At 40.6% G+C, this 24,984-nt stretch overlaps 4 protein-coding genes across 4 annotated transcripts; all 4 read right to left on the reverse strand.

Moving 5' to 3' along the window:
- Positions 1–4,337: 4,337 nt before the first annotated feature.
- On the reverse strand, positions 4,338–5,141 carry LOC307030027 (high choriolytic enzyme 1-like; the record flags this gene model as incomplete). Its single annotated transcript, XM_079666261.1, has 1 exon — positions 4,338–5,141. The coding sequence occupies one exon, from the start codon at positions 5,139–5,141 to the stop codon at positions 4,338–4,340; it is 804 nt and encodes a 267-aa protein (XP_079522387.1).
- A 2,763-nt stretch (positions 5,142–7,904) lies between these two features.
- On the reverse strand, positions 7,905–8,708 carry LOC307030307 (high choriolytic enzyme 1-like; the record flags this gene model as incomplete). Its single annotated transcript, XM_079666647.1, has 1 exon — positions 7,905–8,708. One exon carries the CDS (start codon positions 8,706–8,708, stop codon positions 7,905–7,907), a length of 804 nt encoding a protein of 267 aa, XP_079522773.1.
- A 2,764-nt stretch (positions 8,709–11,472) lies between these two features.
- LOC307030532 (high choriolytic enzyme 1-like) lies at positions 11,473–12,276 on the reverse strand (the record flags this gene model as incomplete). Its single annotated transcript, XM_079667025.1, has 1 exon — positions 11,473–12,276. The coding sequence occupies one exon, from the start codon at positions 12,274–12,276 to the stop codon at positions 11,473–11,475; it is 804 nt and encodes a 267-aa protein (XP_079523151.1).
- Positions 12,277–15,037: 2,761 nt separating this feature from the next.
- Positions 15,038–15,841, reverse strand: LOC307030779 (high choriolytic enzyme 1-like; the record flags this gene model as incomplete). Its single annotated transcript, XM_079667425.1, has 1 exon — positions 15,038–15,841. The coding sequence occupies one exon, from the start codon at positions 15,839–15,841 to the stop codon at positions 15,038–15,040; it is 804 nt and encodes a 267-aa protein (XP_079523551.1).
- Between the last annotated feature and the right edge of the window lie 9,143 nt (positions 15,842–24,984).

Consider the following 24,984-nt stretch of genomic DNA (forward strand, 5'->3'; position numbering starts at 1 on the left):
CCTTGGGTGAGTGGAGGTAGTTTGGCCACTAAAGATTCCATGTCCCTGTGAGTCCATGGTTGGTAGTCAAATCCTCTTCCAGCCGCTATCAATGGCATGGAGGTATGTACTCCAGTCCTGGTTCTTTGAGAGGTCTTGTTTTTTTTAGTTTTGGGGCATGTCCCAGAGTAATGTTGCTCATTTTCGTCACTACTAGTATTCTCAGTAGGAGTTGCAAGACTGCGTTGTTGATGTGATTGTTCATGATATGGGGAGTGTACACTGGTTTCCGACTGTGCACCGTCGTCATCTTCCTGTCCTTTGGAATAGTCAGGAGAGTAGTTTGTTCGGCGTGTTGTTTGTGATTGTCCCCATGTTTTTGTTATTTGTAGTTTTCTTTCTTCCTTTTCTTTGTCCTGTCCATGTTTTTCTACCATCATCTCCCGGAATCTCTCCTCTTCTTGTTGTCTTTGTTTGTCTGTCGCACTCCGGACTTTTCCTGATCATCCATTCCTGTGTTTTTTGGTAGTAGCAGAGAGAAAATCGGCATGTCCGAACCTGCCATTGATGATGCCTCAGCACTGGGAGGTTTCTTGTTGGGCTGGAATGACATAGGTGTTCGTAATGTGTTTTGCTGAAGTTGATGCTGTCTAGTCATGTCCTTCAATTCTTGCATTTCGTGTTTGAAAATCTCCCGCAGCTGGTCAGATTTACTGTGTAGCATTCTTACTTCATAGTCCAATTCTTTAACACTTCTTTCTGTGGGGACATCGTCGAACTTCAATATTCCTCCTGAAACATTAAAAGTTGGGGCTTGTACTGAGGCTTCAGAGAACAGTTCTGATTCCGTTATGTAAGGAGGAGGTTTCTGAGGCAGGTCTGGATAGAGCTTTGGAGTTTGGATTATTGGAACTTCTTCTATTTTTTCCGCTGTGTGTTCCTGTTCTAGCGGATTTGGTTTTTGAACGACGTACATGTTTGCCGTCCCAGTTACAGAACACTTTAAATGGAGCATCAGACTTGTAACATGTACTTTTCTTATCTCCGCTTTGTTCATAGCAATCTTTGCAGGTCCATACCAGGAGGGTTGTCCGGCTTTGATCCATGCTTGTTGCTCTCGCAGGTATTCTCCATTCTCATGGTCAATTACAGATTGTCTATGGGCTTTCGTTGGTTCAGGCTGATTATCTGCTGGAAGCAGTCCTCTCGTTTGCCACTGTTCCAACAGTTTCTCATATTGGGTCCATGTCTTCCGTCTAAGATTTGGAACTACAAAAATTGTACAGTGTACAGTATGGTTTTGACTTTGAAATATGAAAATAGAAATCTGCGGTAAAAATCTAAATCCACTGTGTACAGTGCATACCGAAGTGTATGAAATTATGCAAATGTCTCAACTTGTGTTAGCTTCAATAAAGTGGTGTTTGAATATTCTACAGTCTAGGTTATGTTATTATGTAAAGTTTCTCATCTTATAATTAGAAACCACTTTGCAATTCTATTCTGGCGATAAAGCTTATGTTTATTTATAACACTTCAAATTATACTTCACATGGTATGGTGTTTCTTCTATTTGTGTAATAATTCTGTACTACCACCAGAGTGCGCTATTTTAATTTCCTAGCTTAATCCACTAGGGAATAGCTGTTGTGGTGAGTTGTTTTTTAACAAGGAGACACTTATTTTCCTTAAAAGTATCTTTAAAATAGGAAGAACATTACACTATGGTTAAACAAGACAGCACGTAACCGCCAAAACACATTTGCAAGCAGGAATATTTCAAAAACCGCCAAAACACATTTGCAAGCAGGAATATTTCAAAAACCGCCAAAACACATTTGCCAGCAGCAATACTTCAAATCTTTGAAAATACAACAATCCTTCCCTTTAATATCCAAAAATTGGTTCAGCCTTCTAGTTCCAACTGTGACAAGAAGTATTATTCGTTCTTCACAAGATGGAGGTCAGGAAAATGCCTCATTGGAGTGAAACCAGCTGCATAAGAACAAAGAAAGGAGTGCTTTGAATTTGCATTTCACGAAATGGCGATTGCCCTGTCTTTGTTTTTCCACATGTGGGGTGTAAACAAGATGACACCCGATTATTTCGCACTCTGACCTGTAGACAAAGAGATTTGTCCATGCGGCTCTCAGGTGGGAGTTTAAACAATGGCGAGGTGATCTTTAAACGAACCGTAACAAAGTAAACCACTGGTGTGGTATTATAAACCCTGAAATACAAGCCAAAACAACACTTAGTTTAAAATAACAACATTTCTATCTAGTTTACTATGAAAAAATGGGCTTTATCTTATTGATATCATCACTTAAAGTTAGGAACCCTTACGCACTAGCTATAAACCTGTTCACGTAATATTTGACTTTATAGTCGACTATGGGCTTTATCTTATTGATATCATCACTTAAAGTTAGGAACCCTTACGCACTAGCTATAAACCTGTTCACGTAATATTTGACTTTATAGTCGACTATGGTTAACTGTTGCTATTTGTACACGCCAAACCGGGACCAATATGGAGACCTATCAGCAACTAATAATAGACCGTCGTGTTATTACTGCACTGCTGTTGTAATTCCGATTACCGTAACCCACCTGCAATATCTTTTTTTTAAACAGAACAGTTTTAACCACTGATAAAGGCTTAGACCTTAACCAAGCCTTTTCTTGAAAAGGACTTTCTTTAAAGCACTGACTTCGGTTACTTAACCCTGAGTTGATTCACTATGCCCTGCTGGTTTTCACTTACTCGGCCCTTAACCGATTCGCTATGTCTCCAGATCTTAACAAAAATCGTCAAATGGGCTATATACCCTTACGTCATAGGCTAACTAACTAGGAACGTAACAAAAGACACCTATGTGAAAACAGCAAGGCACCTATCCGAAGTACAATGTCCACACACATTTATATTTAAAATTCAACACCCACACATGGTTAATAGCATGCAGGTTTAATGGAACAAAAGAAAGTGTGAACTCACCCTGCTTGTGACAAAACAACGCCTCGTGGTTTTAGAGTGATTATTTTATCAATTTGGGTTGTTTTAACATTAAAATGCACAGCTATTTTCAGGATCCGCCGGCTGCCGTCAAACACACAAATCTAACTTTGCCTAGTTTAACTAGTGAAGAATCTTTGTCATAACAGGCATCTTCTTACCGATTGATTTGAGCTCTTGTGTGTCGAATGGCTGCAAGCGTCTCCAGGAAACAGCCGGTTGGTTTTCTCTCCTCGGTCAGCGGGATCACGTCGGGGTCACCAGATTGTAAACTGTGTTCGTTATTCTCCCGTCCAGGAGAGAAGCTTTAAAAGGAGACTAAATGGAGTCTCTGTGAAAGTTCAATTGGGTACTTTAATTTAAAAAGGCGCGGGTTGGTCACAAGCATGACATTGTTCAGTCAGACAAACAGCTGTGATCCGCTCCTCGTTAGGGAAGAGAAGAGCCAGGATCTCTCCTCCGATGCTGTTATATATCCTCTGCTGGCTCCTCCCCGCCAGCCGGCTCGCCTCGTCTCCAATGTCCGTTGTTGCATTTAAACAGAGGATTGGTTCTTTTCACATTCAATATATGCTTAACACGCCTTTTCTCCTCATATTCTCTTTCATCACTTTTCATTTAACACATTCTAAACGCTGTAATCAATACTCTAAAAAATACTTATCGGCTCGTTTGGTTTCCGGTCATTCCGGATGTTGTCACATGCTACTCTCGTCTGTTAACAATAATGTATTCAAATAAACTGTACCTTCATTTAATATTCAGCATGGTAGTATCTCGACATCTATAGTTGTAGTGTTAAATCAGTAGGCTTCGGTTTGCACCACTCCATATCATTTCGCTACTAAATTCACCTCTTCAGGAAATCGTATATTAGCCACATGCTAAATGCTAACCGTAGATGAAGGATTTTCAGAATAAAAGCTTAACTGCTTGTGCACAATAATTTCTGGTTTTTCAGTATAAAAGAGCATTAAAACTGACGGCATGTTTAAACTACATTTCCCCATTAAAACATTGATTTTAATTTCTAACAGTTGTAAAAATATAATGGTTATACATGAGATATAACCCGTGAGACTGGGTTGACATATGTGTGTATTTAAAAAAAAAGACACAAATGATGAAAATAATGAGACAGCAATCAGTAATCTCTGCAGCACTTTTATTACAGATAATTTAGGGATATGATGACGGTCATATAATCTGACATTTGAACATTTGAAGAACAGTGAAATATTTGATGTTGATTCCATACGTCACAGTGTTTTTTGATTAATTACAAGAAAAACAAAGCAGAAAAAGTACGATTTTTTTGCATTTTTCATCAGCATTGTTATTAGCAACGGTAGAGCTTGTTGATCCTCACGATGTCCCCGCGGGACATGCCCCTCCTCTGGCCGATCTGGACGTTGGGGTTTGGGATGGGGGTGATGGAGTCCTTCCCCCGCTGGATGGAGAAGGCTGTTTTTCCATAGTGCATGATGGAGCTGTAGTCGTAGGGGGTGTTCAGGTTGTTGGTGTCGTGCCTTTTGAAGTTGTAGGCCATCTGCGGGTTGATGTTCTGCCAGTTGATCCTGACGTATGAGTCGCGGTCGCTCCTGGTCTGTTCGTGCTTGAAGCCCAGAGCGTGGTTGATCTCGTGCTGGATGGTGCCGTGGTAGACACAGCCCCGCCTGTTGAGAGAGAGCACCTGTCTGCCTCCTGTTCTGCCCAGAGAGGAGTAACATCCGCCCTTGTTCTCAATGCTGATGTAGTCGTACTGGTTCCGACGGGGGACGAAGCGGAGGCAGGTCTTGCTGTGGAAGCCATTCATAGCGTTGGTGATCTTCTGTCTCTCCGAGTTGGTGAATTGACTGCTCGTGGTGAAGGGGATCGTCACTAAGCCTCTGGAGCCTTTCTTCCACAGGCAGCTCTGGGACCAGCACTTCATGGCGTTTCTGGTTTTGGGAGCCAGCAGGTCTCCTTCCAGCAGGATCTCATCTGTGGCGTTGTTGGAGGTCAAAATCCTGGTGGTGATATCGACAGTGTCCTCTTCGTCTACTTCTTCTTCTTCATCTTCTTCGATTCCTTCCTCCTGGAGAGGAAGTGCCTGAGAGAGGCCGAGCAGGAGCAGCAGCAGCAGGCTGGCAGATGGAGTCATCTTCAGGGTCGGTCTGGAGGCTGTGGAGCTGCTGTGGAGAGATTTCTTGAAGCATGATGTTTGACTCGGTTCAGTCTAGGGTCTTTATACTCTCCTCTACAGGTGTGTCTGCAGGAGGATTATGGGTTGGTGTCTACACTGCTAGGCCTGAACAAACCTCTGAAGGGAGGACTCCACAGACAAACCTGCTTTTTAAACATGTTTGTTACTTCTGGTCATTAGATGGATAGCCTCAGCTTTATGTTCGATTTATTTAAGGAGACGCTTTTCATGTTCCTCAGACAATAAGACCTCACATTAGAACCTCTTTGCCAAACTAACCCTAAGAAGGGTAATGTACGTTTAAAACTTGCAAGTGAGATCTTTTTTCCAAACATTTTTATTGATTGTATTATTTCAAAATCGTTTTTTATACTAATAGACATACACTATTTGGACAGGAACAGATCATTTATGCCAAACAAATACAAACAGCATCTGAATATTTGGAGACTGATCTGTCACTGGGTTGACACTTTGTATACAGTAAGGGTCATTACCAAGTGAAATAAAAAAACACACAGACATCTTTAACTACTAAAATCAAGATAATTCCCTTTTTACATTTGTGGCAAAAGTTGATGTCATGTGAGCAAAGGTTAAGAATTATAGTAAAAGGAAGCTCATAAGCTCAACACGTCAGGTCTTGGCTTATGTTTGCCATGTCTGCAATCTTAGGTTAGCATGCAAGTATGCTAACGTTTTTTAAATGAGTAATACACCTACAGTACAGCTGAGCGAGGCCAATGGGAATGTCATTAGTTTTTGAGCTCTTTGGGAAAATATCAAAGTATAGGACCAATAAAAGTGTTGGCCTGATGAATGAGCTTTAGGAAAAGTCTGATATCAACGCAAGTGATTCAAATGTATTGTTAGGGGTCATGAATATGTGCACCAAATATCATGGCAATACATTCAACTAGCTGTGAAAATAAACGTGAAACTTAACAATCACAGTTTTAAGCACCTGGTCAACATTGTGAATTCAAACAGAATAACGTGTTTAAGATTTTTGCAGCAAAAACGACTTGGTTAGGTTAAGGAAAGGATTCTGGCTTGGGTTACATATTTTTTTACGTATTAAGTGACTTATAATGAGTCAATGTATTCAGTTATGTCTTCACACATGACACCGACAGCTGTCTCCTGGGTAAAATGTATGTCTTATTTGACCCGTCCATACATCCACCCATTAACCACCCATATACCCCCCCACACACCCCACACCCTTTGTCTGCATGGACTTGTTGCTCCTTTCACGACATTATCTTACCTCATTTCCTCCTTTGCTACGTCATTATTAGACCACTATAGATCCACATCGTATTGTATTTGTATCGGTGGGCAAACATGTGAATAAATAACAAAGGCCTTCTGAACCTACTAGAAGGTAAAGCAGATCCTTTCTAACCCATATCCATGAGGCAGCTGACGTCAGCATTCCTACAGGCAGGCTGCTTGCATAATTAACAACACCAGAAGTCCTATAAAAAAACTTAACTGCTGCTCTGGAAGTCGTTCAAGATACCTTTTAACCATCTGGATGAAAAGTTCAAGATATGTTTGTTGCAAGTAAAAAGATCACTGGGTTCTTTAATTTTGTTGAAATTGTTTTATGCTGAGCTCTGTGGCCCAAATAATATGGTTATACATGGGTTGTAAAAATATAATGGTTATACATGAGAGGCAGGACTGGGGGCTGACTAACAGTCAGTGATGTTCATCCTCAATTCATTTTTGTTCAGTTTTGATCAGAAAAGTTTTTCAGTGCAAGATAAAGCTTGACATTAATTGCAGGATTGTAACTTTCACCTCACGATCCAATACTGATACAAAAATACAGAAATACACAATTCCTGTGTGACTTTACAGTGAACTGAAAATGATAAGATGAATACATGCACCATGTCGGCATTGCATTCATGAGCATGTGTGTGTATCTTTTTTAAAAGACACAAATGATGAAAATAACTAGACAGCAATCAGTAATCTCTGCATTACTTTTATTACAGATCATTTAGGGATAATACAAATGTAATAATACATAAAAACAAGGATAATTGTGTGTTATTGTTGAGTAAATAACAGTGTGTTATTTGGAAAAGAATAACAAATTAGAAGGAAAAAAAGATTTTAAAAAATACAGATTTAAGTATTTTGAGGCTCCAAGCCCAATTTATTTTCCTCACAGACGAGAAATAAAGTCAGACATTATACGATTTCAAATAAAAACAATAATTGTGGCTTGATATTGAGTAAGGAGATGTTTTTATGAACCCTACAGCTTCCGGTCTTCCAAGACCCGACAGGACAAAAATACGTGTTGCAGGCACGAAACAAACTACCAATATAAATACATTGGTTTTAAAATCTTTCTGTGTGACACGAAAAAAAGGTGAAAATCGTGTTGGTGAACACGAATCAATAGATTAAATGTTGTGACTAAAACACAAAATGCCGTGAGACTGGGTTGACATATGTGTGTATTTTTAAAAAAAGACACAAATGATGAAAATAATGAGACGGCAATCAGTAATCTCTGCAGCACTTTTATTACAGATCATTTAGGGATATGATGACGGTCATATAATCTGACATTTGAACATTTGAAGAACAGTGAAATATTTGATGTTGATTCCATACGTCACAGTGTTTTTTGATTAATTACAGGAAAAACAAAGCAGAAAAAGTACGATTTTTTTGCATTTTTCATCAGCATTGTTATTAGCAACGGTAGAGCTTGTTGATCCTCACGATGTCCCCGCGGGACATGCCCCTCCTCTGGCCGATCTGGACGTTGGGGTTTGGGATGGGGGTGATGGAGTCCTTCCCCCGCTGGATGGAAAAGGCTGTTTTTCCATAGTGCATGATGGAGCTGTAGTCGTAGGGGGTGTTCAGGTTGTTGGTGTCGTGCCTTTTGAAGTTGTAGGCCATCTGCGGGTTGATGTTCTGCCAGTTGATCCTGACGTATGAGTCGCGGTCGCTCCTGGTCTGTTCGTGCTGGAAGCCCAGAGCGTGGTTGATCTCGTGCTGGATGGTGCCGTGGTAGACACAGCCCCGCCTGTTGAGAGAGAGCACCTGTCTGCCTCCTGTTCTGCCCAGAGAGGAGTAACATCCGCCCTTGTTCTCAATGCTGATGTAGTCGTACTGGTTCCGACGGGGGACGAAGCGGAGGCAGGTCTTGCTGTGGAAGCCATTCATAGCGTTGGTGATCTTCTGTCTCTCCGAGCTGGTGAATTGACTGCTCGTGGTGAAGGGGATCGTCACTAAGCCTCTGGAGCCTTTCTTCCACAGGCAGCTCTGGGACCAGCACTTCATGGCGTTTCTGGTTTTGGGAGCCAGCAGGTCTCCTTCCAGCAGGATCTCATCTGTGGCGTTGTTGGAGGTCAAAATCCTGGTGGTGATGTCGACAGTGTCCTCTTCGTCTACTTCTTCTTCTTCATCTTCTTCGATTCCTTCCTCCTGGAGAGGAAGTGCCTGAGAGAGGCCGAGCAGGAGCAGCAGCAGCAGGCTGGCAGAGGGAGTCATCTTCAGGGTCGGTCTGGAGGCTGTGAAGCTGCTGTGGAGAGATTCCTTGAAGCATGATGTTTGACTCGGTTCAGTCTAGGGTCTTTATACTCTCCTCTACAGGTGTGTCTGCAGGAGGATTATGGGTTGGTGTCTACACTGCTAGGCCTGAACAAACCTCTGAAGGGAGGACTCCACAGACAAACCTGCTTTTTAAACATGTTTGTTATTTCTGGTCATTAGATGGATAGCCTCAGCTTTATGTTGGATTTATTTAAGGAGACACTTTTCATGTTCCTCAGACAATAAGACCTCACATTAGAACCTCTTTGCCAAACTAACCCTAAGAAGGGTAATGTATGTTTAAAACTTGCAAGTGAGATCTTTTTTCCAAACATTTTTATTGATTGTATTATTTCAAAATCGTTTTTTATACTAATAGACATACACTATTTGGACAGGAACAGATCATTTATGCCAAACAAATACAAACAGCATCTGAATATTTGGAGACTGATCTGTCACTGGGTTGACACTTTGTATACAGTAAGGGTCATGACCAAGTGAAATAAAAAAACACACAGACATCTTTAACTACTAAAATCAAGATAATTCCCTTTTTACATTTGTGGCAAAAGTTGATGTCATGTGAGCAAAGGTTAAGAATTATAGTAAAAGGAAGCTCATAAGCTCAACACGTCAGGTCTTGGCTTATGTTTGCCATGTCTGCAATCTTAGTTTAGCATGCAAGTATGCTAACGTTTTTTAAATGAGTAATACACCTACAGTACAGCTGAGCGAGGCCAATGGGAATGTCATTAGTTTTTGAGCTCTTTGGGAAAATATCAAAGTATAGGACCAATAAAAGTGTTGGCCTGATGAATGAGCTTTAGGAAAAGTCTGATATCAACGCAAGTGATTCAAATGTATTGTTAGGGGTCATGAATATGTGCAACAAATGTCATGGCAATACATTCAACTAGCTGTGAAAATAAACGTGAAACTTAACAATCACAGTTTTAAGCACCTGGTCAACATTGTGAATTCAAACAGAATAACGTGTTTAAGATTTTTGCAGCAAAAACGACTTGGTTAGGTTAAGGAAAGGATTCTGGCTTGGGTTACATATTTTTTTACGTATTAAGTGACTTATAATGAGTCAATGTATTCAGTTATGTCTTCACACATGACACCGACAGCTGTCTCCTGGGTAAAATGTATGTCTTATTTGACCCGTCCATACATCCACCCATTAACCACCCATATACCCCCCCACACACCCCACACCCTTTGTCTGCATGGACTTGTTGCTCCTTTCACGACATTATCTTACCTCATTTCCTCCTTTGCTACGTCATTATTAGACCACTATAGATCCACATCGTATTGTATTTGTATCGGTGGGCAAACATGTGAATAAATAACAAAGGCCTTCTGAACCTACTAGAAGGTAAAGCAGATCCTTTCTAACCCATATCCATGAGGCAGCTGACGTCAGCATTCCTACAGGCAGGCTGCTTGCATAATTAACAACACCAGAAGTCCTATAAAAAAACTTAACTGCTGCTCTGGAAGTCGTTCAAGATACCTTTTAACCATCTGGATGAAAAGTTCAAGATATGTTTGTTGCAAGTAAAAAGATCACTGGGTTCTTTAATTTTGTTGAAATTGTTTTATGCTGAGCTCTGTGGCCCAAATAATATGGTTATACATGGGTTGTAAAAATATAATGGTTATACATGAGAGGCAGGACTGGGGGCTGACTAACAGTCAGTGATGTTCATCCTCAATTCATTTTTGTTCAGTTTTGATCAGAAAAGTTTTTCAGTGCAAGATAAAGCTTGACATTAATTGCAGGATTGTAACTTTCACCTCACGATCCAATACTGATACAAAAATACAGAAATACACAATTCCTGTGTGACTTTACAGTGAACTGAAAATGATAAGATGAATACATGCACCATGTCGGCATTGCATTCATGAGCATGTGTGTGTATCTTTTTTAAAAGACACAAATGATGAAAATAACTAGACAGCAATCAGTAATCTCTGCATTACTTTTATTACAGATCATTTAGGGATAATACAACTGTAATAATACATAAAAACAAGGATAATTGTGTGTTATTGTTGAGTAAATAACAGTGTGTTATTTAGAAAAGAATAACAAATTAGAAGGAAAAAAAGATTTAAAAAAATACAGATTTAAGTATTTTTAGGCTCCAAGCCCCATTTATTTTCCTCACAGATGAGAAATAAAGTCAGACATTATACGATTTCAAATAAAAACAATAATTGTGGCTTGATATTGAGTAAGGAGATGTTTTTATGAACCCCACAGCTTCCGGTCTTCCAAGACCCGACAGGACAAAAATATGTGTTGCAGGCACGAAACAAACTACCAATATAAATACATTGCTTTTAAAATCTTTCTGTGTGACACGAAAAAAAAGGTGAAAATCGTGTTGGTGAACACGAATCAATAGATTAAATGTCGTGACTAAAACACAAAATGCCGTGAGACTGGGTTGACATATGTGTGTATTTTAAAAAAAAGACACAAATGATGAAAATAATGAGACAGCAAACAGTAATCTCTGCAGCACTTTTATTACAGATCATTTAGGGATATGATGACGGTCATATAATCTGACATTTGAACATTTGAAGAACAGTGAAATATTTGATGTTGATTCCATACGTCACAGTGTTTTTTGATTAATTACAGGAAAAACAAAGCAGAAAAAGTACGATTTTTTTGCATTTTTCATCAGCATTGTTATTAGCAACGGTAGAGTTTGTTGATCCTCACGATGTCCCCGCGGGACATGCCCCTCCTCTGGCCGATCTGGACGTTGGGGTTTGGGATGGGGGTGATGGAGTCCTTCCCCCGCTGGATGGAGAAGGCTGTTTTTCCATAGTGCATGATGGAGCTGTAGTCGTAGGGGGTGTTCAGGTTGTTGGTGTCGTGCCTTTTGAAGTTGTAGGCCATCTGCGGGTTGATGTTCTGCCAGTTGATCCTGACGTATGAGTCGCGGTCGCTCCTGGTCTGTTCGTGCTTGAAGCCCAGAGCGTGGTTGATCTCGTGCTGGATGGTGCCGTGGTAGACACAGCCCCGCCTGTTGAGAGAGAGCACCTGTCTGCCTCCTGTTCTGCCCAGAGAGGAGTAACATCCGCCCTTGTTCTCAATGCTGATGTAGTCGTACTGGTTCCGACGGGGGACGAAGCGGAGGCAGGTCTTGCTGTGGAAGCCATTCATAGCGTTGGTGATCTTCTGTCTCTCCGAGCTGGTGAATTGACTGCTCGTGGTGAAGGGGATCGTCACTAAGCCTCTGGAGCCTTTCTTCCACAGGCAGCTCTGGGACCAGCACTTCATGGCGTTTCTGGTTTTGGGAGCCAGCAGGTCTCCTTCCAGCAGGACCTCATCTGTGGCGTTGTTGGAGGTCAAAATCCTGGTGGTGATGTCGACAGTGTCCTCTTCGTCTACTTCTTCTTCTTCATCTTCTTCGATTCCTTCCTCCTGGAGAGGAAGTGCCTGAGAGAGGCCGAGCAGGAGCAGCAGCAGCAGGCTGGCAGAGGGAGTCATCTTCAGGGTCGGTCTGGAGGCTGTGGAGCTGCTGTGGAGAGATTCCTTGAAGCATGATGTTTGACTCGGTTCAGTCCAGGGTCTTTATACTCTCCTCTACAGGTGTGTCTGCAGGAGGATTATGGGTTGGTGTCTACACTGCTAGGCCTGAACAAACCTCTGAAGGGAGGACTCCACAGACAAACCTGCTTTTTAAACATGTTTGTTATTTCTGGTCATTAGATGGATAGCCTCAGCTTTATGTTGGATTTATTTAAGGAGACACTTTTCATGTTCCTCAGACAATAAGACCTCACATTAGAACCTCTTTGCCAAACTAACCCTAAGAAGGGTAATGTATGTTTAAAACTTGCAAGTGAGATCTTTTTTCCAAACATTTTTATTGATTGTATTATTTCAAAATCGTTTTTTATACTAATAGACATACACTATTTGGACAGGAACAGATCATTTATGCCAAACAAATACAAACAGCATCTGAATATTTGGAGACTGATCTGTCACTGGGTTGACACTTTGTATACAGTAAGGGTCATTACCAAGTGAAATAAAAAAACACACAGACATCTTTAACTACTAAAATCAAGATAATTCCCTTTTTACATTTGTGGCAAAAGTTGATGTCATGTGAGCAAAGGTTAAGAATTATAGTAAAAGGAAGCTCATAAGCTCAACACGTCAGGTCTTGGCTTATGTTTGCCATGTCTGCAATCTTAGTTTAGCATGCAAGTATGCTAACGTTTTTTAAATGAGTAATACACCTACAGTACAGCTGAGCGAGGCCAATGGGAATGTCATTAGTTTTTGAGCTCTTTGGGAAAATATCAAAGTATAGGACCAATAAAAGTGTTGGCCTGATGAATGAGCTTTAGGAAAAGTCTGATATCAACGCAAGTGATTCAAATGTATTGTTAGGGGTCATGAATATGTGCACCAAATGTCATGGCAATACATTCAACTAGCTGTGAAAATAAACGTGAAACTTAACAATCACAGTTTTAAGCACCTGGTCAACATTGTGAATTCAAACAGAATAACGTGTTTAAGATTTTTGCAGCAAAAACGACTTGGTTAGGTTAAGGAAAGGATTCTGGCTTGGGTTACATATTTTTTTACGTATTAAGTGACTTATAATGAGTCAATGTATTCAGTTATGTCTTCACACATGACACCGACAGCTGTCTCCTGGGTAAAATGTATGTCTTATTTGACCCGTCCATACATCCACCCATTAACCACCCATATACCCCCCACACACCCCACACCCTTTGTCTGCATGGACTTGTTGCTCCTTTCACGACATTATCTTACCTCATTTCCTCCTTTGCTACGTCATTATTAGACCACTATAGATCCACATCGTATTGTATTTGTATCGGTGGGCAAACATGTGAATAAATAACAAAGGCCTTCTGAACCTACTAGAAGGTAAAGCAGATCCTTTCTAACCCATATCCATGAGGCAGCTGACGTCAGCATTCCTACAGGCAGGCTGCTTGCATAATTAACAACACCAGAAGTCCTATAAAAAAACTTAACTGCTGCTCTGGAAGTCGTTCAAGATACCTTTTAACCATCTGGATGAAAAGTTCAAGATATGTTTGTTGAAGGTAAAAAGATCACTGGGTTCTTTAATTTTGTTGAAATTGTTTTATGCTGAGCTCTGTGGCCCAAATAATATGGTTATACATGGGTTGTAAAAATATAATGGTTATACATGAGAGGCAGGACTGGGGGCTGACTAACAGTCAGTGATGTTCATCCTCAATTCATTTTTGTTCAGTTTTGATCAGAAAAGTTTTTCAGTGCAAGATAAAGCTTGACATTAATTGCAGGATTGTAACTTTCACCTCACGATCCAATACTGATACAAAAATACAGAAATACACAATTCCTGTGTGACTTTACAGTCAACTGAAAATGATAAGATGAATACATGCACCATGTCGGCATTGCATTCATGAGCATGTGTGTGTATCTTTTTTAAAAGACACAAATGATGAAAATAACTAGACAGCAATCAGTAATCTCTGCATTACTTTTATTACAGATCATTTAGGGATAATACAACTGTAATAATACATAAAAACAAGGATAATTGTGTGTTATTGTTGAGTAAATAACAGTGTGTTATTTAGAAAAGAATAACAAATTAGAAGGAAAAAAAGATTTAAAAAAATACAGATTTAAGTATTTTTAGGCTCCAAGCCCCATTTATTTTCCTCACAGATGAGAAATAAAGTCAGACATTATACGATTTCAAATAAAAACAATAATTGTGGCTTGATATTGAGTAAGGAGATGTTTTTATGAACCCCACAGCTTCCGGTCTTCCAAGACCCGACAGGACAAAAATATGTGTTGCAGGCACGAAACAAACTACCAATATAAATACATTGCTTTTAAAATCTTTCTGTGTGACACGAAAAAAAAGGTGAAAATCGTGTTGGTGAACACGAATCAATAGATTAAATGTCGTGACTAAAACACAAAATGCCGTGAGACTGGGTTGACATATGTGTATTTTAAAAAAAAGACACAAATGATGAAAATAATGAGACAGCAAACAGTAATCTCTGCAGCACTTTTATTACAGATCATTTAGGGATATGATGACGGTCATATAATCTGACATTTGAACATTTGAAGAACAGTGAAATATTTGATGTTGATTCCATACGTCACAGTGTTTTTTGATTAATTACAGGAAAAACAAAGCAGAAAAAGTACGATTTTTTTGCATTTTTCATCAGCATTGTTATTAGCAACGGTAGAGTTTGTTGATCCTCACGATGTCCCCGCGGGACATGCCCCTCCTCTGGCCGATCTGGACGTTGGGGTTTGGGATGGGGGTGATGGAGTCCTTCCCCCGCTGGATGGAGAAGGCTGTTTTTCCATAGTGCATGATGGAGCTGTAGTCGTAGGGGGTGTTCAGGTTGTTGGTGTCGTGCCTTTTGAAGTTGTAGGCCATCTGCGGGTTGATGTTCTGCCAGTTGATCCTGACGTATGAGTCGCGGTCGCTCCTGGTCTGTTCGTGCTTGAAGCCCAGAGCGTGGTTGATCTCGTGCTGGATGGTGCCGTGGTAGACACAGCCCCGCCTGTTGAGAGAGAGCACCTGTCTGCCTCCTGTTCTGCCCAGAGAGGAGTAACATCCGCCCTTGTTCTCAATGCTGATGTAGTCGTACTGGTTCCGACGGGGGACGAAGCGGAGGCAGGTCTTGCTGTGGAAGCCATTCATAGCGTTGGTGATCTTCTGTCTCTCCGAGCTGGTGAATTGACTGCTCGTGGTGAAGGGGATCGTCACTAAGCCTCTGGAGCCTTTCTTCCACAGGCAGCTCTGGGACCAGCACTTCATGGCGTTTCTGGTTTTGGGAGCCAGCAGGTCTCCTTCCAGCAGGACCTCATCTGTGGCGTTGTTGGAGGTCAAAATCCTGGTGGTGATGTCGACAGTGTCCTCTTCGTCTACTTCTTCTTCTTCATCTTCTTCGATTCCTTCCTCCTGGAGAGGAAGTGCCTGAGAGAGGCCGAGCAGGAGCAGCAGCAGCAGGCTGGCAGAGGGAGTCATCTTCAGGGTCGGTCTGGAGGCTGTGGAGCTGCTGTGGAGAGATTCCTTGAAGCATGATGTTTGACTCGGTTCAGTCCAGGGTCTTTATACTCTCCTCTACAGGTGTGTCTGCAGGAGGATTATGGGTTGGTGTCTACACTGCTAGGCCTGAACAAACCTCTGAAGGGAGGACTCCACAGACAAACCTGCTTTTTAAACATGTTTGTTATTTCTGGTCATTAGATGGATAGCCTCAGCTTTATGTTGGATTTATTTAAGGAGACACTTTTCATGTTCCTCAGACAATAAGACCTCACATTAGAACCTCTTTGCCAAACTAACCCTAAGAAGGGTAATGTATGTTTAAAACTTGCAAGTGAGATCTTTTTTCCAAACATTTTTATTGATTGTATTATTTCAAAATCGTTTTTTATACTAATAGACATACACTATTTGGACAGGAACAGATCATTTATGCCAAACAAATACAAACAGCATCTGAATATTTGGAGACTGATCTGTCACTGGGTTGACACTTTGTATACAGTAAGGGTCATTACCAAGTGAAATAAAAAAACACACAGACATCTTTAACTACTAAAATCAAGATAATTCCCTTTTTACATTTGTGGCAAAAGTTGATGTCATGTGAGCAAAGGTTAAGAATTATAGTAAAAGGAAGCTCATAAGCTCAACACGTCAGGTCTTGGCTTATGTTTGCCATGTCTGCAATCTTAGTTTAGCATGCAAGTATGCTAACGTTTTTTAAATGAGTAATACACCTACAGTACAGCTGAGCGAGGCCAATGGGAATGTCATTAGTTTTTGAGCTCTTTGGGAAAATATCAAAGTATAGGACCAATAAAAGTGTTGGCCTGATGAATGAGCTTTAGGAAAAGTCTGATATCAACGCAAGTGATTCAAATGTATTGTTAGGGGTCATGAATATGTGCACCAAATGTCATGGCAATACATTCAACTAGCTGTGAAAATAAACGTGAAACTTAACAATCACAGTTTTAAGCACCTGGTCAACATTGTGAATTCAAACAGAATAACGTGTTTAAGATTTTTGCAGCAAAAACGACTTGGTTAGGTTAAGGAAAGGATTCTGGCTTGGGTTACATATTTTTTTACGTATTAAGTGACTTATAATGAGTCAATGTATTCAGTTATGTCTTCACACATGACACCGACAGCTGTCTCCTGGGTAAAATGTATGTCTTATTTGACCCGTCCATACATCCACCCATTAACCACCCATATACCCCCCCACACACCCCACACCCTTTGTCTGCATGGACTTGTTGCTCCTTTCACGACATTATCTTACCTCATTTCCTCCTTTGCTACGTCATTATTAGACCACTATAGATCCACATCGTATTGTATTTGTATCGGTGGGCAAACATGTGAATAAATAACAAAGGCCTTCTGAACCTACTAGAAGGTAAAGCAGATCCTTTCTAACCCATATCCATGAGGTAGCTGACGTCAGCATTCCTACAGGCAGGCTGCTTGCATAATTAACAACACCAGAAGTCCTATAAAAAAACTTAACTGCTGCTCTGGAAGTCGTTCAAGATACCTTTTAACCATCTGGATGAAAAGTTCAAGATATGTTTGTTGCAAGTAAAACGATCACTGGGTTCTTTAATTTTGTTGAAATTGTTTTATGCTGAGCTCTGTGGCCCAAATAATATGGTTATACATGGGTTGTGTAAACTGTGTTCGTTATTCTCCCGTCCAGGAGAGAAGCTTTAAAAGGAGACTAAATGGAGTCTCTGTGAAAGTTCAATTGGGTACTTTAATTAAAAAAGGCGCGGGTTGGTCACAAGCATGATATTGTTCAGTCAGACAAACAGCTGTGATCCGCTCCTCGTTAGGGAAGAGAAGAGCCAGGATCTCTCCTCCGGTGCTCTTATATATCCTCTGCTGGCTCCTCCCCGCCAGCCGGCTCGCCTCGTCTCCAATGTCCGTTGTTGCATTTAAACAGAGGATTGGTTCTTTTCACATTCAATATATGCTTAACACGCCTTTTCGCCTCATATTCTCTTTCATCACTTTTCATTTAACACATTCTAAACGCTGTAATCAATAATCTAAAAAATACTTATCGGCTCGTTTGGTTTCCGGTCATTCCGGATGTTGTCACATGCTACTCTCGTCTGTAAACAATAATGTATTCAAATAAACTGTACCTTCATTTAATATTCAGCATGGTAGTATCTCGACATCTATAGTTGTAGTGTTAAATCAGTAGGCTTTGGTTTGCACCACTCGATATAATTTCGCTACTAAATTCACCTCTTCAGGAAATCGTATATTAGCCACATGCTAAATGCTAACCGTAGATGAAGGATTTTCAGAATAAAAGCTTAACTGCTTGTGCACAATAATTTCTGGTTTTTCAGTATAAAAGAGCATTAAAACTGACGGCATGTTTAAACTACATTTCCCCATTAAAACATTGATTTTAATTTCTAACAGTCCCTCCTTACACACCTAAAAGGTGTGTATAATACTGAAATCAATGAGTTCTTCATCTGAACTTTGCATATTACATATCTCATATTAACAAAAATACAATCAAATGGAATGGTTTTACAGCCGGCTTTACAAAAATACAAAATAAATTCTTGTCTGTGTTCAAACATAAAAGTTTTCCCTTGTTCATAACTTCTAGTGTTTACATTCAATATCATTCTTCAAAATAGCAGCAATGGCTTGGTATCAGAACATTTCTTCGTCCCTCCTTTCACAGAAACCGTTCTCATACCACGCTCAGTGTTAAGGCACTTGTTTTTACAAAGTGAAAAGAAACAAACCATTTTAGAATAGCAATGATTTTTACAACATGAGATCCACCATATTAGAATAGCATAAAATAGTAAAGTCAAATAAAATAGACCATCTGGTTGTAGTGTAAAATAAATTGGAGCTTAAAAATATACTATCTTGGAATAGTATAAAATAAATTGAAAATAAAAATACACTATCTTGGAATAGTATAAAATAAATTGAAATGGATTTGTTCCATGGTTTCATTTTGCTCACTTCTTCTTATGATATCATTTAAAGAATCACATTGGCTGGACATTCATCGAACAATCTCATCTCTGAACATCCATATCATTTAACATCATTCAAACTAACTCATCATTTTCATCAACATCTGTATACGGGGGTGGATCGTCCTGTTCTACTAACATTGGAAACTGTCCCCCCATTTGATATTGACCCCTAGCATATTCCTGGTTGAGGGCCCCATTAATCAGTCGGTTTGCACAAGCGCGGATGCAGGTTGAGAAACAACAACTACACAGTGCCAATGTCACGATCACACCTGAAACAGAGATCAGTCCATTTAGTAAAAAACCCTTGTACTTCCCCAGCCAACCATCCAAGAAATCCTCGAGGGGGTTCTTCTCTATCCCACTGTTGTCTGCTAACTCCATGCTCAAAGTAGTGAGTCCTTTCAGAGCCTTGGTTACCGATCCATCAGGTGAGGTATTGTTTGGGATGAAAGTACAACATAATGTTCCAAACATTTTGCATACTCCCCCTTTTTCTGCCAACAACATATCTAGGGCCACTCTGTTCTGCAAAGACATCTGGCTGGTCTTGTCCAGTTGTTCACTTAGTCCCTTCATCGCATCCTTGGAGTCATTTATGAACCTCTGCTGATTGTAGTAGATATAGTTAATCCAGTCCACGTTCTTATTTATGGTGGGCCAAAGAAAAATGGATTCCAACCCTGCTAAGATCTGGTTTCTAGCTTTAAACTCATCTGGGACTCCCCTGGGCACCCCTATGTTGTCAATGTACACAGTGGAATCAAAACTCCCTCTACAGACTGACCTTTTGGCTCTAGTTGCTTTGGGTTGGACCGCCATGTTTATCAGTTGCTCGGCCGTCATTGGTACTGCATAGAAAGGCATCACTAGCTGTACCAGAGCACAGGTCCCTGTCCAATCCCGTGGTAAAACTGAGAACAGGGTTTTAGTACCACAATACCACCACACATCTGTTCTGGGATACTGCCTGATGGGCATGGCTATACCTGGGAGAAAATCCTGCTGGCTTAAAATCGTTGTAGAATTGCACCACTTCTACCTACTTCTAAACCTTTTAGGTAGTCCCTTGCAGTGCTTGAATTGGGCCGGTACTCACCGGTACGCAGTACCGGCACTTCTGATTTTTACCCATGCGGTACCGGCACTTCTTACTAAAATGCCGGTACTCAGCCGCCGGCAATATACGTATATATTGTAAACGCAACGCAGCGCAAATGTGGGTCTGACTCTGTCTCACAGAGGGTGACTGGCTGTCTACATGACGTGGCCTGCCGACATTGCCACTTTCATACAGATCATACTAATGCCCTCGATTGGTCTCTTTGTGTCATTCAAGCTCGGGAGGGTGTGTGTTGGTGTATGTGTGGCGCGAGCGAGCGAGAAAGCGCGCGCACCGGTTACGTGTATTGTTGTTAGCATCTGGTGCTAGCTAGCTGCGCTAACGGATATAAGGAGCTGTTAAAACAACAAGATGGAGGGAGAGTCCTTTGCTGTCAGACTGAGAGGCTGATATCTACAGCTCTGGTGAGGTAAATTACTCTTTTGAGTCTTTAGATAGTTAACTTAGTTTAAGTTATCTCAGTGGGTCTCAAACGGTTCGGTCACCATTTATGTAAACACATATTTCCATTTGAGGGGGTAGTGATTAGTAAAATATGCATGAATAATACAAACAAAATGTTAACTAGTTGAAAAAAGGTAAGATAAACTTGTTGAGAGCCAAAACTAGTCTTTGCTGTTGCCTCAAAGAGGAGCAGGGGGGAGAGGAGGGAGACAGGAGAGGCCGATTCAGGAGCCCAGACACACTCACAACTATAAATGAACCAAAAACAAATAAATAAACAAGTTTCAATGTTTTTTCATATTGGATATTGTATGTTATTGGTTATGGCCATTTACTTATGATTTTATGATTATTTAAATGTATACATTTTTGTTTCATATGGGTGTGGTCTCTTTATTTCCCCCTCAAAATGCACCAGATTGATGCATTTAAGTCCAACATTTAAAAAAAAATCTTACCGGGGGAGCATGCCCCCGGACCCCCCTATAGGATTTGAGGCCCGGCCCCAGTATTCACAAATAGATTTGCATTTTTTTAAAATAGTAACCCATCTCCATATGTTTATTTTTGCGTAGTAGATTTAAACTAGAGGGCTATCACTTTGTGCAGCAACGCTATTGACAAATAAATCCAGCAAAATGACACACAAAACTGGTAGTGGCCTCAGGGACGAGGAGTCATTTAACCAGCCAGTAGGAGTCAAGCTTTACTTTCTTTTATATCCATAAAGAAAAAGTAAGTCTGTTTACAGTTGTTTCATTATGGATGTTGAGAGGTATCCATATATCTCTTCATTTTGCTCTCAAAGTGCACCAGATTGATGCATCTAACTTCAATATTTAAAAAAAATGTTCCTGGGGGAGCATGCCCCCGGATCCCCCTATACTAGAGGGTGTCAGGTCCACTCCCCACTTATAAAAATAGCACTTTCCCACTGCACCCCCTCTAATCTCAGATGCACCCTGAGTCATTTTGTTTAAGTACAGTGAGCCTTTCTAAAATATACAGTAAAGAGACAAACCCACCAGCATTATAGGATATACTATGACTTTGTGCCAAATACTTGTTGCTGATTTAGAGTACTGGCACCTTTTTTATTCCAATTCAAGCACTGGTCCCTTGTGATGCAATCATAAAGTCCCTCGTAAGATGTGAAATCAGGTGGAATGTCATTCATTTTTACCACTGGATATTTTTGTGCAATGTCGACACAATCTGCTGGGGATTTTTTCCCATAGAGTTTGTACATACAGAGCTGTTCTCTTGGGTTATTGTGGGCGTTAAATGGAAATGGCACTGTTCCCAAACTTGGTCGGGCAGCCGCACAAGCCAGACAGTCCGCCATCTTGCTCTGCTTAACAGAATAAACAACCCAGTCTAACCAGGAATTTGTGTCCTCGTATCCTGTTTCTACTGCTATGACTTTCTGTATAGAGGTCGTACTCAGATAGGTGACCAATGGATTGTTCACAGATTTAGCAGGGAGTATTTCTGGTTCTCGTTTAAAAGGGGATTCAGTATATATTGGGGCGAGATCAGGAATTATATCAGCTGGTGGGTCAATTATTTTCACTAAAATTGATCCCATTGGGTCATTTCCTGGAACTTCTATCCCCATCAATAAATGGAATGCAGTGACGTCTCCCTTTTTCTTGAAATGGGGAGTGAGTGCGCTTTTAAAAGCAATTATTATTGGATTATGTTTGTTCATGCCTCCACTATGGCGACCTTTGGAAAAAGATAGCTGAGACCTAAACGTCAACCCAGGGGGATTGTTATTTCCTTCTGCCCTAGCACTCCAATATACCTTCTCTGAACTGGGACACCATGAATTATCATCTGGCCGTCCCCAAGCATGAATGCACCCATAAACGTCATGGCCTGTTTTGTCTCGCAGCTCTCCACATACAACCACATCACACACATCAAGACTGACCGTAACCGCTTCACCTCTGGGGATGAGTATTTCTAACCCTTCCTCCTGTCTCTCCGCTGTTCTTTTGGCTCTGGGGATAAATGGAAGTCTATCAAACACAGTTGAAGGTTCATTAGGGATATTGGCATTTTCTACGAGTGCACGAATGGATTCGGGTTCTTCATGATGCTGTATCCCCTTCCCAACCAGGAAATGCCAATTGTGATGAACAGAGCTAACAATGATATTACGATTCTTATCCCTTTGGTGCCCTTTAATTGTTCTGACTTCTTGAATGGCACTTCATCAATTTTACCCATGGTTATATCAGTTCCAGAGTTTTTTTTAAATAATGAAAGCAAAAATAAATATATAGAAAATAATAAAACAAAAATATTGGACTCTTTTTTGAATGGTAAAATAAATAGGTCTCAGATCTAAAACAAGAATGGTTATTCCGTTTTAGTATTCAATCTACAAAACCTAAAGACAATTCGTCTTTTGAGCTGTTTCTATCTTAATATCTCTTGATTTGTTATTTGTTTTGTTCCAGCTCTGCCAAATCAGTACTAACTTCCGAGAGCTTTCTGGAAGGTGCCGATGCAGGGCGACAATGTGTCAGGTGGTGCCAATTTGCTCCTTTTTTACCTTTTATCCGGAGAGCGTGTGAAGTTCTTTCAACTACTTCCCACGGACCCGTCCACCTGGGTTCAGCCCACTTTCTTTTGTGAACTTTCAACCTCACCCAGTCCCCCGGCCGTACAGGAGTCTCTTCTGGTGTCTCGTCTGGTGTTTCTGCAGTTCTCTGAACCTGTGTAGACAAGACTTGGATAATATTACTCAGAGCCCTGACATATTCATCCACTTCTATTTGTCTGATGTCTAAAACTGGGCCAGTCCCTCCTTCTCTACGAGGCCCAGGCATTGGCCGACCAGTTAACAACTCATGGGGTGAAAGATGTGTTTTAGCACCCTCAGAAGATCTCATTGACATGAGTGCCAGAGGCAAAGCATCTACCCATTTCATGTTTGTGCCAAAAATGACTTTTGCTATTTTCCCCTTTAATGTTCTATTTGCTCTTTCTACTATACCCTGAGATTGTGGGTGGTATGCTGACCCAAACTTATGAATTATACCGAAATATAACTCAACTTCCTCTAAGTGTTTGCTTGTAAAATGTGAACCATTGTCTGATCTTATTATCCTTGGCACTCCATAACGGGGTACGAGTTCTGTTTTGAGCCATTTTATGACTGTCTTTGCGTCTTCTTTTTTGCAGGGAATGGCTTCAATCCATCTCGTATAACGATCTATCATTACTAACATATATCTAAACCCTCTGACCACATTGTCTGCTCCCATGTCTGTATAATCAATACAAATGTCTTTGAATGGGGCTTCTGGGACTGGATATCTTCCCATTGGCCACTTATATGGCTTTTTTACATTGAATGCATTGCACGTGTCACAGTCATTAACAAAGTTTTCAACCATGTCCTTCATGTAGGGATGCCACCACTGTTGTTCAATGTCTTTTGTTGTTCTTGCTTTGCCTACATGAGTGGGACCATGTGATTGTTCTATTAGCAGGTGGCATAACTTTGCAGGTGCGACTAAACGGCCGTCGTGGGCATAGCCGTGGGAACATGTTTCAAATGGGGGGTGCTGTGGGGATGACACCAGGGCTGGTTCTGACCAATTTGCTGCCCTAGGCAAGATTTTAGCTGGCAATGAAAAGCCTCTACAAAAGACCAATACACTACAAAAAGAGAAACGTATTGATATGGTGGACAGCTTATATAAAAAGGCTTCAAATGTATTTAGTATTGCATGAACATGTTTTAATTGGGGGGTGGACTTCACATCCTCTAAGGGGGTCCGGGGGTGCCCCCCCGGGAAGATTTTTTTTAACATTTTAAAGTAAAATACTTCAATCTGGTGCACTTTGAGCGCCCAATTACTAGAGACTGATCTAGGGATACAACTCTAAACACCCACGTGAAAAAGATCGGTTTGTATGTGAACATAACCAATAACCTACCATAGCCAATAACAAATAAATGTAGGCTAACTTGTTTTATTTTTGTGGTTCATTCATATCTTATTTTATCAGTTAACATTTATTTATTTATGCATATTTTTAAATCTCTCCAGTTTTAAACATTTTTTTTGGTTTACTTTCCTATAGTATAAATTGGAATGATTTCAAACCTGTTTTTATATATCCTAATAATTATAAAGATGTCCCTTTGAAATATTTGCTTACATAAATTGTGATCAAAACGTTTGAGATCCACTGAGATAACTTAGACTAAAGTGAACTATCTAAACACTCAGAGTCCTTTACCTCACTGAGCCTCTCAGTCTGACAGGACAGAACACTCCCTCCACATTATTGTAGAAACAGCTTCTTATATCCGTTAGCGCAGCAGAAGCTAACAACAATCCCCGCCGGTACCGGTGCACCCCCTCTCTCTCTCTATCTATCTATCTCTCTCTCTCTCTCTCTCTCTCTCTCTCTCTCTCTCTCTCTCTCTCTCTCTCTCTCGCACTTTGGCTATGAGCTGGGCGCCTGATAAGCCAACATTCCCCACTTTCATCACTTAC

The sequence above is a fragment of the Notothenia rossii genome (genome assembly GCF_949606895.1).
Source record: "Notothenia rossii genome assembly, chromosome: 2".
NCBI classification, from domain to species: domain Eukaryota; kingdom Metazoa; phylum Chordata; class Actinopteri; order Perciformes; family Nototheniidae; genus Notothenia; species Notothenia rossii.